Source organism: Bison bison, unplaced genomic scaffold, assembly GCF_000754665.1.
Source record: "Bison bison bison isolate TAMUID 2011002044 unplaced genomic scaffold, Bison_UMD1.0 scf7180017864085, whole genome shotgun sequence".
NCBI lineage: Eukaryota > Metazoa > Chordata > Mammalia > Artiodactyla > Bovidae > Bison > Bison bison.
In genome coordinates this window covers 475,099-488,905 of record NW_011494657.1, presented here as the reverse complement: position 1 = coordinate 488,905, position 13,807 = coordinate 475,099, and the positions used below count along the sequence as shown (strand labels likewise).

General features: G+C 54.8%; 1 protein-coding gene across 1 annotated transcript in view; it reads right to left on the bottom strand.

The window, feature by feature from the left end:
• Nucleotides 1–1,624: 1,624 nt before the first annotated feature.
• ZAN (zonadhesin) overlaps nt 1,625–13,807 on the bottom strand; it is a 35,902-nt gene continuing 23,719 nt past the window's right edge. The window contains exons 30-47 of the mRNA XM_010837929.1: nt 13,587–13,731; nt 13,050–13,294; nt 12,794–12,958; nt 12,466–12,590; nt 11,861–12,150; nt 8,395–8,606; nt 7,798–7,939; nt 7,234–7,481; nt 6,040–6,169; nt 5,657–5,831; nt 5,172–5,348; nt 4,801–4,940; nt 4,223–4,422; nt 3,977–4,115; nt 3,344–3,484; nt 1,902–2,007; nt 1,762–1,814; nt 1,625–1,683 (exon numbers count right to left, since the gene is read on the bottom strand). Coding sequence (XP_010836231.1) covers nt 1,643–1,683; nt 1,762–1,814; nt 1,902–2,007; nt 3,344–3,484; nt 3,977–4,115; nt 4,223–4,422; nt 4,801–4,940; nt 5,172–5,348; nt 5,657–5,831; nt 6,040–6,169; nt 7,234–7,481; nt 7,798–7,939; nt 8,395–8,606; nt 11,861–12,150; nt 12,466–12,590; nt 12,794–12,958; nt 13,050–13,294; nt 13,587–13,731 — 2,874 coding nt within the window. The 3' untranslated portion in view covers nt 1,625–1,642. The remainder of the gene's footprint in view (nt 1,684–1,761; nt 1,815–1,901; nt 2,008–3,343; nt 3,485–3,976; nt 4,116–4,222; nt 4,423–4,800; nt 4,941–5,171; nt 5,349–5,656; nt 5,832–6,039; nt 6,170–7,233; nt 7,482–7,797; nt 7,940–8,394; nt 8,607–11,860; nt 12,151–12,465; nt 12,591–12,793; nt 12,959–13,049; nt 13,295–13,586; nt 13,732–13,807) is intronic.

Below are 13,807 nucleotides of genomic sequence, written 5' to 3'. Positions count from 1 at the left end.
TCCCCGGCCGGCCCGCCCCGGGGGACACCTGCAGGGGCAGGCCGGGACCGCCGCTTTGTCAAGCTGGTGCAGCCTTGCCATTTTTGCATCTCAGTTGCCCCCTGTTGTGCTGGGGTTGGTGTGTGCGAGTTGTTCAGTCATGTCCAACTCTGCGACCCCATGGACTGTAGCCCACCAGATGCCTCTGTCCATGGAATTTTCAGGGAAGAATACTAGAGTGGGTTGCCATGCCCTTCTCCAAGGCGTCTTCCCAACTCAGGGATTGGACCTGGGTCTCCTGCATTGCGGGCACATTCTTTACCATCTGAGCCACCAGGGAAGCTTCGCCGGGGTTGATACAGGACCCCAAACCCCAGCTTCTGCCCCTCCCAGCCCAGGAAGCCTCCAGGAGTGGTCCCGTCCCCAGTTTCCTGCCCCTACTACTGCCTTTGGGAATCTCTAATGCTCTGGAATCCTCTGTCACCTTCCTTGATGACATGGCTCATGTCTGTACCTCTAACAGGATGGGCGGGACTCTGTCCTGCCGAGGACTTAGGGAGGATGCTGGTCCAGGCCACCTCCTACCCCTGCCAACCAGACATCCAGGCTAGATAAGGAGACCTTAGGTGGGTCAGAGGTCAGGGGAGCCGGACACAGATGAATAGAAAGGCAAAGGGTCAAAGAGCAGGAAAAGGGAGGTCAGTGCAGGGGGGACAAGGGGTGGTGCCAGGCATGCAGCTGGGAGTCCTGTGACGCTCAGGTTAAACGCAGCCAGCCCAGCTCCAGAGTGCGAACTGCTTCCTCCAGCTGAGAGGCAGGGTGACCTGGCCGGGGGCACCCCTTCTTTCTTGGAGCCCTTTCCCCAACCAACTTGGGTCTTGCTTCCTTGGGTCAGCCACATAAAGGTGGCCACTGGGCTCATTTGGAGGACAGAGTAAGGATTCCTCTCTAGAACCCAGGGTCCTGCCTGCTTTGGCATCCCCTCTCCTTGGTATCTCACATCTGAGCCCAGTGGGCAGCCTTCCTTTTTTTCTTAGAGCCCGCGCAGGACGTCCCAGCCCCCTCCCCCAGGACCTGCCTGGTGGGAGGCACAAGGCATTGAGCTAAGGGCGGGCATGTCTGCACTTTGGCCCTTGGCTGAGGTGAGCTGGTCACTCCTAGCAGGATGGAGCTCCAAGCTCCTCCCAAGCCAGGCCTCAGCCCCCACCCTCAGTTACCATAGCAACCCCAAGGCCCTTTGGGTCACAGGCCAGTTCACCCTTTGGAAAAAGCCACATTTCCCATCCTGAGCCTCTGCCCAGAGCTTTAATCTCATCATTAGAAACATAAAACCTCAGGATCACCTCTCACTTACCCAAGTGGGAAGCTCAGAGGCCAAGACCTACAAGAACTAGGATTCCTGGGGTGCCCTCTTTTCTCCTGTATCCCTGAAGCCCTTCACGGGACTTTGTCTAAGGGACAGGCAGCCCCTTACCTCCTCAGACCTCGGTTACTCTCCCTGTGGACACTTTCTGGAGCATCCAGCCTTAGGTCCCCGGGCCTGCGTTTCCCTTCTGTCTCTCCCCACCACGGTCCACCTCACAGACCCTTCCTCCACCAGAATCATGTGGAAATTCACATCTCAAAAATAAATAATTTTATCTCTCTTTTTTCTGTGGACAACTCAGAACTGAGCGACTCTGAGGGCTTGCTCTGGACTAAAATCTGAGGAAAAAGAAAACATGGATAAGAGGCAGCCTCAGGCCGGGCGCCAAAGCTGTGGGCCGTGGGGCTGGGGCTCACCCGCATGTGGCGGCTTGCCTCTGGTCTGGCTCCGCATTTTCTCCCTAGAGGGCGAAACACACCGGTGATGACGGTCAGCACCCACTCCCCGTGTTTGCTCCCCCTAGCCGGCCCTCCTCTGCCCCTTTCCAGAAACTCACCTCCTCCCTTTCCTCCTGGAAATGCATCCTCTGGTCACCGCCGCTGGCACTATGACCACCATGGGCACCAGCAATGGCAACAGGATGGAGGCAAAGTTGGATGCTTCTGGGGTGCAGGGAACAGAAATAGAGGTGTGGAATAAGAGGTGAGGGGTATACTCCCTTCCGGTCCTCAGCTGCCACCCTGCACGTCTCTGGGTCCTGGCTCTCCCTCCAGGAAGCCACCACTCCCAGGGCTCTCAAGACCTTGGTGCCGCCCTCCTGCTCCCGGCGGACACACAACTCCCACAAACCCTTCAGGAGGATGTTCACCCAGCTGGTCCCCCAGAGTCCAGGGTATCAGCTGGGTCAGTGCTTCTCCAAGAGTAGCCCTGATATCACTTCCATCAGTCACCTGGGAGCTTGTGAAATGCAGGCATCTTGAGGCCCCACGGAGACCTACCAAATCCATGTCTCTGGGGCTGAGTCCCAGAGACAACCTTGCCCCACCCTGATCTTAGGCACAATCACAGTTGGAGAATTGCTGGTGCAGAGGCACATGGGAATTATAATTTGGGATGGAGAAAACTAATAAACAGTACCAGGGAGGCTAAGAGGGCACAAGAGAGGGGAACAACAACAGGGTGAGGCATACAGATCACAGAAGTGGGGAGCTCAGGGTCAGAGAGAAGATTCCAGAGTGTGTAGGGCATAGGGACTCTGAGATTCTTTGAAGATACTGATCTTGCTAATCTTTAGGGATCATATCCAAATATTATATTATTACATCTCATATAGTAATATAAGACATTGATAATATACTATCTACTATACATCTATGGGCTTCCTTGGTGGCTCAGAGGGTAAAGAATCTGCCTGTAATGAGGGACACCCAGGTTCGATCCCTGAGTTGGGAAGATCCCCTGGAGAAGGGAATGGCAACCCACCCCAGTATTCTTGCCTGAAGAATCCCATGGACAGAGGAGCCTGGTGAGCTATAATCCATGGGGTCACAAAGAGTTGGACACAACTGAGCAACTAAGACACACATACACACGCATACATCTATAATAGATACTGTAGGTTAATATTGGAGAAGGCAATGGCACCCCACTCCAGTACTTTTGCCTGGAAAATCCCATGGACGGAGGAGCCTGGTAGGCTTCAGTCCATGGGGTCGCTAGGAGTTGGACACGACTGAGCGACTTCACTTTCACTTTTCACTTTCATGCATTGAGGAGGAAATGGCAACCCACTCCAGTGTTCTTGCCTGGAGAATCCCAGGGACGGGGGAGCCTGGTGGGCTTCTGTCTACAGGGTCGCACAGAGTCGGACACGACTGAAGCGACTTAGCAGCAGCAGCAGCAGGTTAATATTATATACATGGACTTATTCTGCGGCCATTGTTGGGGCGGAAGGTGAGAGGAGCTTGTGAGGATACAGGTCTGGGGTGAAGTTCTTGCCTGGCTTTTCAGGGGGAGGTACATCCTGCGGCTCCATGCAACGGTCTCCCCCGTAACCAGGTTCACACTCACAGGTGAAGTGCGTTCCCTGCTCCCGGCACCGCCCATCATTCTGACAGGGGTTCTGTAGGCACGGGCTGTCTGCAAGGATGGAAGCAAGTGGGAGGGGGTTCTGGGAGGACACTCAGAGCCAGGAAGAGGGGCCTGGGGGCTGGGACACCAGGGAAGAATTTCTCCCAGAGACATTTGCTGGGGTCCGCTGACCAGGCTTCCAGTCCTGGTTCTATACCCCCGAAATCTGGGGAAACTGCTTACCCTCTTCTGAACTCCATTTTCTTTACCCTATAATGTGGGAATGCTATGCTCACCACCCCAAGTGCTGATTAAGGACTAAAGGAGATCTTGAGACACGAATGCAGAGCAGAGAGCAGAGGCTCAGAAGACAGGGCCTCTGCCTTGTCCCTCCCGAGAGAGAGAGAGAGAAATGAAATGGCAGGAGCGTCCTGATCTTGATGAGATGGGCTCTTCCCAGGACTGAAAGGGCTGGTTTGTTCCAAGTCCAGGGACTTCCCCCTTCCCCTGCCCCTACAGGGGATGAGGGCAGCTGGAAGCTGAGGGCCCATCCCGGCTCACCTCGGAAGCAGCCACGAGTGAGGTTCCCCAGTGTGCAGACCTCCCCAGGGCTGCAGCCAAGGGGCTCACATAGCAGGAACCCCGTGCGCGCGCAGGTGCAGTGCTGGGAGCAGTCGTCATTCACGAAGCTGTCCCCCTGCTGGAGAGGGAAAAGGCCCGGGAAGCAGGGGCGCCTGCTTGACCTCCAGGGTTGGGCTGTCCTTTCACCCCTGCGCTCCCCTGGGGTCTCCCACTTCTAGCCCTGACCTGGTAGTAGATGCCGTTCTCGGTGCAGCCGCAGTGGGCCAGGGGGAGGCTCTGGGCTCCGCTGTAGACATAGCCCGGGAGGCTGGCACAGCCCTCCACACATGGGCCCTTGCAGCCCCGGGGGGCTGCCAGCGTGGCACAGGAGGCCGGGCAGGGTGTCATACAGCTCTGGTAGACAGTATTGGCTGGACATGACAAGGCTGAGAGGACACAGTCATAGTCAGAAAGTGGCTGAGCAGGGGTAGGCCCCTCCAGGTATGGAGAAGAAGGTCACCCAACAGAGCACAGAGCTTGCTAGAGGCAGGGAGGACCGGCTTCGTGAGTCTTTTTGTCTGTGGCACTAACTCATGAGGAGGATCAAAGGTGGGCCTTGGCAGAAAGGAGTGGGCAGGGGTGATGGGGGTTAGGGCAGGGAAGGGGTTTGGTCAGGAGGACATTGACAAGGGGGAGAGTCTAGGGCTGGGGGAACCAAGAGGGAAAGCCAGGGGGGGGGCAGTTGTGGGGGCTCAGAGCAGAACAGGGAGTGGAAAGAGCTGAGGGGGTCAGGGGCCAGCTGCTGGGGCAGGTCAGGGCCTCACCGCAGTGGGTGTGGTCCCGCCAGCTGGCTGGGGTGGCGCCCGCCTCCTGGCAGATGCTGGCGTACCCGCTGAGGACCTGGCAACGCAGCCCCTCCTGCTCCTTGGGGTCGCGGGTGGCACACAGGTCAGACACACAGTGCCTGGGGGACAGCAGGGACAGGTTGGGGACTGTCAGACACGGGGAGGGAGGCCAGGAGACCCAGCCCTACAGAAGAGGCCCTGGAAGCCCCATCAGAGAGTGGGCCGGTGCGCCGTGGGGATGTGTGTGCGTGTGTGTGACAAGGTACTATGGACAGAATTGTGCCCAACAGAGAGCCAGTCAGAGAACAGGCCACAGGAGCTGGATAAAGGGTCTCGGGTCCCCGACTCACTCCAGGAAGGGCTCGGGGGCCACAGTCTGGTGACAGACAGCAAAGGGGCCCTCGGGGTCCGCCAGCACCCCACACGCCTGGGTGCGGTTGATGAGCTGCAGCTCCTCCGGGTGGCATCCCGACACATCAAGAAAGCCTAGCGCCGCTTCCTCTTTCACTTCCTCCTCCTGTACAGCCCTGGGCAGAGACAGTGAAGATCCAGGTGAGGCCCACAGGGCTGCGATTGAAGGAACCAGGGAGGGGAGGGCCCGGGCACAGGCTAAGATCCACAGGGCGGGTGCCCCGGAGTTGGCGGGAGAGGAAAGATGTGATGGGATGAGAAGAATCAGGCCCGTCTGAGCCCTCGGTCTCAGGGCTCCTCCTCTGCTGAGCAAGTGCGGGTGAGCTTGTGTGAACAGATTTTAGGTTGGTGCTCACGCCCACCCTGGCCGGCCACCCCCCATCCCGGGTCAGGGCCTCCCTGCTTTGAGCCCCAGCCCTCTCACCTTGAGACGCGGGGCAAGCTTCCCTCGGTCATCTTTACCTCCCAGCTGTTGCCAAAAGCAAGGAGATTCTGGGTGACGGCCCCGTTGGGCAGCATAAAGTCATTCCTCTTGTTCTGGTCGCAGTTGCCGCACAGGCCGAGCACGAGCTTCCGGTAAGTGAGGGGCAGGGAGATCACTGCGGGAGGAGGGGGCCCAGGAGTGAGACCCCCCACACCACACCTAGTCCCTCCCCACCCCTCCTGGGTCGTCTCCCATCTCCCGGAGCTTGAGGCCTTGCTCGCAGGCAGGGGCCCTCTCACGGAGCCCAGCCTGTCTAAGAGGCAGTTTCCCTCCCCCTTCCCAGGAAGGCTCCCTTTGGCCCACTGGTTCCCACACTCAGGTACCTGCATTGTTCTTTCCGTTGAAGCTGACCACCAGCTCAAAGTCCGTGATCACAAACAGGCGATCGCTTCGTAGGGAGACCCGCAGCTGGTCGACAGGCTCATAGGGGGCAGTCACCTTCTGACCATTGACCTGGAGGAGGCAGATGGGAGCCACAGGGAAGCCTGAATCAAGGTGACTCTCAGGCTTCCCTGGTGGCTCAGTGGTAAAGAATCCACCTGCCAATGCAGGAATGCGTGCATGCTAAGTCGCTTCAGTCGTGTCCGACTCTGTGCGACCCTATGGACTGCAGCCCACCAGGCTCCTCGGTCCATGGGATTCTCCAGGCCAAGAATACTGGAGTGGGTTGCCATGCCCTTCTCCAGGGGATCTTCCCGACCCAGGGATCAAACCCATGTCTCTTATGTCTACCTGCACTGGCAGGCAGGTTCTTTACCACAAGCGCCATGTGGGTTCAATTCCTGGTCTGGGAAGATCTCACATACTGCGCAGCAACTGAGCCTGTGCGCCACAACTACTGAGCCTGAGCTCTAGAGCCCGGGAGCCGCAACTACCGCGTTCATGAGTGGCAGCTCCTGAAGCCCGAGCACCTGGAGCCTGTGCTCTGCAACAAGAGAAGCCACTGCAATGAGACGCCTGAGCACTGCAACGAAGAGTAGCCCCGCTCATTGCCACTAGAGAAAGCCCGTGTGCAGCAACGAGGACCCAGTGCGGCCAAAACTAAATGAATAAATAAAATTATATTTAAAAAGGTGACTCTCTGCTGCATTGGCCTCCGCTTCTCTGCACATCTCGGGACCTTGTGGTTCCATCATTCTCTGCAACAGGATATTCCAAGAAGCTTTACTATCCCGAATGCCAAAAGCATCTCTGAGGTCTGCTCCTGTTGCAATCCCTTTCTTTGCAAAAAAAAACAACAACAACTGGCAGGTGGGCATCTCTGGTGCTTCTTCAGACTGACTGTCGGATCTTCCCTTCTCCCCACTGCCCCACCTCCCCCGCACCGTACCTGAAATCCTCCTGCCCACCTTGGGCTCCCAAGGAGGTAAGTGCAGCACTGATTCTGATTTCTACAGCTAGGCAGCCTCTGCCAGGAACCTCCCAGGGAACGGGAAGCCCTGGCTCCACCTGCTCCTGGTGGCCTCTCCTGGACCGACCTGCCTCCCTCGACCCACCCTGCCTGGCCCGGCTCTTACGACAAGCTCCAGTTCGTGCTGGAGCTGGACCGTGTAGCCATAGACCATCACGATGATTTCATGCAGGAAAACGGGGTTGTGAGACGCATACATCTTGTTGCGTCCCTCCACAATGAAGGGCTCCACGCCAGTGGGGAGCACATCCACGGTCTTGACCAGGTAGTAGGTCATGCGGCCCTGGAAACGGTAGCCGAGGCCATCAAACGTGCGGTAAGTGGGGTCCCCATAAACCGTGCATCGCTCCGACTCTGCCAAGAAGAGCCAGCACTGAGGAGGAATGGCCCTGCCCAGTGGAACGGCCCCCCAGGGCCCCTCACCCACCTGCCCCCAGTGCCTCCTATTCCCTGAACTTGATATTTCCACCCTCTACCTCTCCCAGCTTGAGAGGATCTCCCTTGCCTGGTTCACTCTTTTTGCCCTGAAGGTAGATCCCAGAGAGAATCTGCAGGCGATCAGGGAGCTGGTAAGAGGTGAGAGCCCACCTCTGTCTACGTCAGCAGCTTCCTCTCCCCAGAGCCCCCAGCTTGGGCGCCCCCCGATTGCACCTCCCAAGGGCCCCCTTACTGTAGGGTTTGCAGATTTCTTTGTCGTCTTCGTTGATCTCACACCGGGAGCCTTCAGGGCAGGCAAAGGGCCGGCACTGAATGGCTCCCGCCCCGCAGGTACACCTCTGGGAGCAGCTGTTGGAGAACCACGCGTTACCCTCCTACAGCCGCGGAAAAAGGAGGAGTGAGGAGGGAAGGGCCAGCTCTCTTTCCTTGACGACTTCAGTCTAAGCCCACAGTCTGACAGCTCACTTGGCACAGGCCAGAGGCAGTTCCAGTGCCATCGCACCCTATGTCCCTATACCGCTCCCTAGAGGCACTGTGCTAAGTGTCTCAGGAGGTACAGCTGAACCCATCTTCCAGATGAGGAAATTGAGGTCACAGAAGCCCTGTGACTCATGAGGGGCACCACCAAGATCTTCAAACCAAGGCCACTCTACCATGCCTCAGTCCTCACATCCAAACCATACACCTTCCACCCCAGTCCTGGCAGGAGGCCACCCAGCCCAGCCACCAGCCTTCACACCCAGCGCCAGCTGCAGCGGCACAGGCCAGGGGAAGGCGGCATCCTGAAGGTGTGTGGGTGGCCCCCCACTACTTCCCATTCCCCACTCACGGGGAGGAATCTGCCCCGGGCGTCCCGGCAGCCACACTGACTCCTGGGCACACACCGCCGCTCCTTGAGCACGTAGCCGGGCTCACAGACGCAGCCCTCCTGGCAGACGGAGGGACCGCTGGAGCCTTTGCACCGGCCTTCTGGGTTGTCGCAGGTTGGGGGGCAGTGGGGAAAGCAGTTGGTGTAGACGTAGTTGGGGGGGCAGTCCAGAGCTGGAAGGGTGGGGGAGAAACATGGACTGAGCGTGGGCTCCATGGTGGGCCTGAGGACAGAATAGAGCAAGAATGGTCCTCCCGTCTTGGCGTGCGAGCCTGTAGTCGGGCAGCACGTGCAGCGTGACCTTGGTGCATCTGGTCAGCAAGCATGTGACTGGCCTGTGTACCGGCATGACAGGAGCCCAGGGCAGGGAGGGACTCACTCTGCTGGGGGAGCTAAATAAAGCCCTTTGAGCAGAAGTAGTTGCAAACAAATGGAAACGTTCACAGACAGCAAGAGTCCACAACATGAAGATGTCAGTTCTCCCTAAATTAATTTTATTACCATTATTAGGTCGCGTGGGGCCACGTTCGGGGTCTTAGTTCCCCAACTGGGGATCGAACCTGCGCACCCTGTAGTCCTAACCATTGGACTGCCCAGGAATTCCCTCCCTAAGATAATTTGTACATTTAATATGATAGCAATAAAATATACCAACAGGATTTTGTGTTTTTTGTTTAAATAGGGAAAGATGACATTAAAGTGGAGATGAGGATATAAACAAACCAAAAAAGCTGGGAAAACTCTAAACCAAAACAAACAAACAAAAAAAACTAAATGTCCCTGCCAGAAATCTAAACACTACTTAAACTCTCAATGATCACAACATTGTGTTGCTAGTAAATGAAGCTAAATGGAGCAGTGGAAGAGGAGAAAAAGCCCAAAGAGGAACTCAAATACACATGGGAATTTAATATAAAATGTGACATCTGAGTCAGTGGAAAAAGAGACTGGTCATTTAATAATGCTGGGAAAAAATAAACATGAAGTTGATTGAGTTCTCACCCTACACACCAGGATACATCCCCACGGATCAAAATATTTAAATATACGAAAAAAGAAACCATACAAATGCTAGGGCAAAATGTAGGCAAATTTTTTTAACTTCAGAGTAGGGAAGGCGTTTGTAACTGGGGCTCAAAATGCAGAAGCCATAATACAAAGACAGTTATATCTGACCTCGTAAATACATATACATATATATATATATATGGTTCTGCATGGTAAAAAAATAAAAAGCCAAAGATGAAAAAAAAAGACATGGAAAAAATTTTTTGACTCATAGCACTAATGAAGGGCTGGCTACTCTCTGTAGCAGACAAAGGACATCTATAAAATATTTCAATAAAGGGCAACAAACCAGTGGAAAAATGGTGAATAGGTAGGAAGAAATCACAGGAAGGGAAATCCAAACGGCTCCTAAATGTATGAAAGAATGCACAACCTCACTCATAATAGGAAAAATACAAATTAAGACTCTTTTTATCTTTCACTTATCAGATTGGCAAAAATCCAAAAGCATGATAATCCTCTGTGTTGGCGAGGCTGCGGGGAAATGGGCAGTCTCGTGTGTTGCTGGTGGGAATGTAAATGCCTCAACCTCTATGGAAGGCCATTTGGCAAGATCTCTCAAAAGCATAAATCCACACAATCCTCGATCCAACAATTCCACTGCTAGGAATTTATCCTACAGATAAGAGACACATACATAGAAACCTGCATCTGCGTAAGGTTATGCATCGAAGTACTGCTTACAATAGCCAAAGACTGGAAACAACTAGGAAGTCCATCAATAGAAACTAGTTAAATAAACCATGACAAATGAATTATGACGTGTCTGCAAAAGAGAGGAAGGGATACTTTTTACATATCTGACCAGGAAGGGCAGCCAAGTGAAAAATAATGAGGTACAAACGACTGTGTCCTGTCTGTTGTTGGTAAGAAAATATGGGAAATAAATTTGCATTTGTTTGTAAGTGCAGATAGAAAAGACTTTTGGAAAAATACTCAGATGTGGATAAGAGCAGGCTGGGCCTGGGCCCCAGAGTCAGGATGAAAAGAGACTTTTCACTGGGAATCTTCTAATACTTTAAAAAATTTTGAACCATAGGAATGCAGCACATACGAAAAACACATTATTGTTTTAAAATTTTAAAAGTCCTGAAATTAAATAGCAGTGCTGGTTGTATAACCTTGTGAAGATACTGAAAATCCATGTGGGCTCTTAGTTCCCTGACCAGAGATCGAACTCACATTCCCTGCAGCGGAATCTTAACCCCTGAACCACTAGGGAAATCCCCAAATTGTATACTTTTAAAGGGTAGAAGAATATAATACGTGAATAAGAATTAAAAAAAAAAAATTTAAAGGAAAGAGTTAGAGAAGAATGCCTTGGAATCTGCCAGGAGAGGAGAAGAAAGAACTTTCGGAGTGCAAGGAAGGGTGTGTATGAAGGCAGGAAGGGGTGTGGGAAAGCGAGGCCCATGTGGGGAACAGGATGGTTTGTCGCAGGTGATGCCGGTCACAAGGAACAGGGGGAGTTGGGGGTGGACAGCTCACAGGATCTCAAACATTGCGGAGAGGAGCGCGGACTTGCAGGCGCAATGGCTCTCGGGTGTAACATGATCACATATCCTTTGGAATGACAGTGCTAAGAAGCAGCCTGTGCCATCCTGTGATGGGGGCACCGGCTAAGAGCTTACTGTAAATGGTCCACATTAGAGAAATGAGGCCAGAAATAGGTCTGCTGCTGCTGCTGCTAAGTCGCTTCAGTCGTGTCCGACTCTGTGCGACCCCACAGACGGCAGCCCACCAGGCTCCTCCAACCATGGGATTTTCCAGGCAAGAGTACTGGAGTAGGGTGCCATTGCCTTCTCCAGAAATAGGTCAGGAAACACCAAAAAGAAGAATGGAGGAGCTTTCAGGGCTCCACAGATGGGGGCCTTCCCTGGTGGTCCAGTGGCTAAGACTCCACTCTACCAATGCAGGGGAGCTGGGGCCTGATCCCTGATTAGGGAACTAGATCCCACGTGTGTGTGTGCTTAGTCGCTCAGTCGTGTCCGACTCTTTGCAACCCCATGGGCTATAGCCCACCAGGCTCCTCTGTCCATGGGGATTCTCCAGGCAAGAATACTGGAGTGTGTTGTCATGCCCTCCTCCAGGGGATCTTCCCAACCCAGGAATCGAACCCAGGTCTCCTGCACTGCAGGCGGATTCCTTACTGTCTGAGCCACCAGGGAAGCCCAGATCCCACGTGCTGCAGCTAAAGATCCAGCAGGCTGAAACTAAGACCTGGTGCAACCAGATAAATAAAAATAAAAATAATTTTTTCTAAAGAAGTACCAAACTCACATTTTTAAAAAGAGAGAGACACACACAGATGAAAAGAAGGTTTGGGAACAGTCTAGGGGTGGCCGGAGGGGACACTCACGGCAGAAGCTGCTGTTTCTCCAGATGGGAGGCCTGATGCCCCGGGCTTGGCAGGCGGTCGCGAAGGCTTGCAGAGACTGGCAGAGGGTGCTGCTCAGGTCTCCAAACTCACAGAGGCTGTCGGTGCATCTGACCAAGAAGGGACTGAGGATCACGCGGCTGGCACACCTTGCCCAGCCTGGAGTCTGAAAGACTGCCTGGCATTGCTCCTTGGCTCTCTCCAGGTCAGCTGGCTGGCAGGTCGTTTCTGGCTCCTCCGATTCTTCTTCGGCCTTGTCATCATCTCGGCAACTGGGAAGGGAAGGGGGGTCATCACAGGGACAGCCACAGCCTCATCTATGAAACCGACTTGGCGCTCCCAAACCGCCCTCTAGACCACCCCTGTCTTCACCTGGAAGCTGGCCTGGGCTCTGACCAGCTTTCCACGTGGCCCCTGTCACCTCCCACGGTTTGAAGCCAAGACAGGAAGACCCAGAGGCCACCCCCTGTCAAGCGATACACATAGAGGACCACTCCAGTCTTTCCATCCTGGGTGGGCCATACGGTCTAGAATCCCAACTCGCATTCCTATGCCAACAAAGGGAGAGAGTCTTTGGGGACAATTACCTTGGGTCGATCTCCTTATCTTGCCAGCTGTCCACATACGTGATGTCATCTGGGGCTAGCTCATCATTAGGCATCAGTAGTTCATCCTCTTCCTCACCGTTGAAGTTCCCACACATGCCGCAGGTCTGGGTGGGCAGAGAGGAAAGAGGGATCTTCCGCACCGGGGATGGCAGAGGGCATTTGTAGTTGCCACCCCCTTTCTACTCCGAAGAGAAAGGCACCCCGCCTCCCTGCAGCTTTTTCCCATTCTGGGGAGTGACTCTTCAGTCGGGCACCCCGCTTCCTGCAGGCTGACACCCCTACAAAGTGACCCAGATGTTTTCCTCACCTTTCCATAATAGGCTTTCGGGATTTCGATCTCAAGGAAACCACTGCCATCAAACTTGACTTCCACCCCAATGCTGATGGTGAGCACCATGTAGCCATCCCTGGAAATGACTTTGACCCCCCGGATCTGGGAGGTCGCGGGCAGGGGGACCCATGTGCCATTGATCTAGAGAGGAAGGCAGGACCCGTGAGCAGCAGGAAGGACCAGAGTCCCGTCCCCAGAGCCCACGTCCTCCCCCCACCACCGCCCCGCTCACCAGCACGTGGTCCTTCTTCAGGGTGACCAGAGTATTAAAGACGTGTACGTAGACCTTGCGGAGGTAGAAAGTGTGGGCTTGGTCTTGCTGCTTCCCATTCTTGCCACTGATCTTGAAGAAAGGCAGGTCCATGGTGGAGTGGCACGTTTTCGCCAAGACGTAAGTGCAGGCGCCCCGGACGGCATGGTAACTGCCATCGAAGCTTATGTACTGGGACCTGTCCTGGATCTGGCACACTCCCATCCCTGGAGGACAGAAAGGCGGCTGAGGAGTGGTCCAGCCTCTAGCAAGAACAGGCCTTCTCCCTACCTTCAAGGAAAGGATGTGGAGGAGAGGGAGCCTCAGAAGGGGAGGGGACAAAGAAAAGAGTCAAGACCCAAGGAGGTGGAGCAGGTGCCGCTCAGCCTGGGAGAGACTTATAACATCCTGAGTTCACGATTACCATGGGAGCCATGAGTGAACCCCGAGGAGCCCTCCTGGACGGAGGGGCAGTTTTGGTGGCTGAAGGTCCTCCTCCACGCTTGGTGGGCCTCCTACCTGCCCCCCGGCACCGCATCAGCCCCTCGCGGGGCCAGCACATCTGGCCAGGCTTGCAGGAGGTTTGGAGGCAGGAGATGTTGTTGTGGATGGAGCAGGCGCAGAGCCGAGAACACGTGTTGTCCGTGTACCATCTCTCCCCAACCTGTGGGGCGCGGACATCAGTGGAGCTGATAGAAACTTGGAAGCTGGAGAGGGATGGAGGCCTGCCCCCACCCACC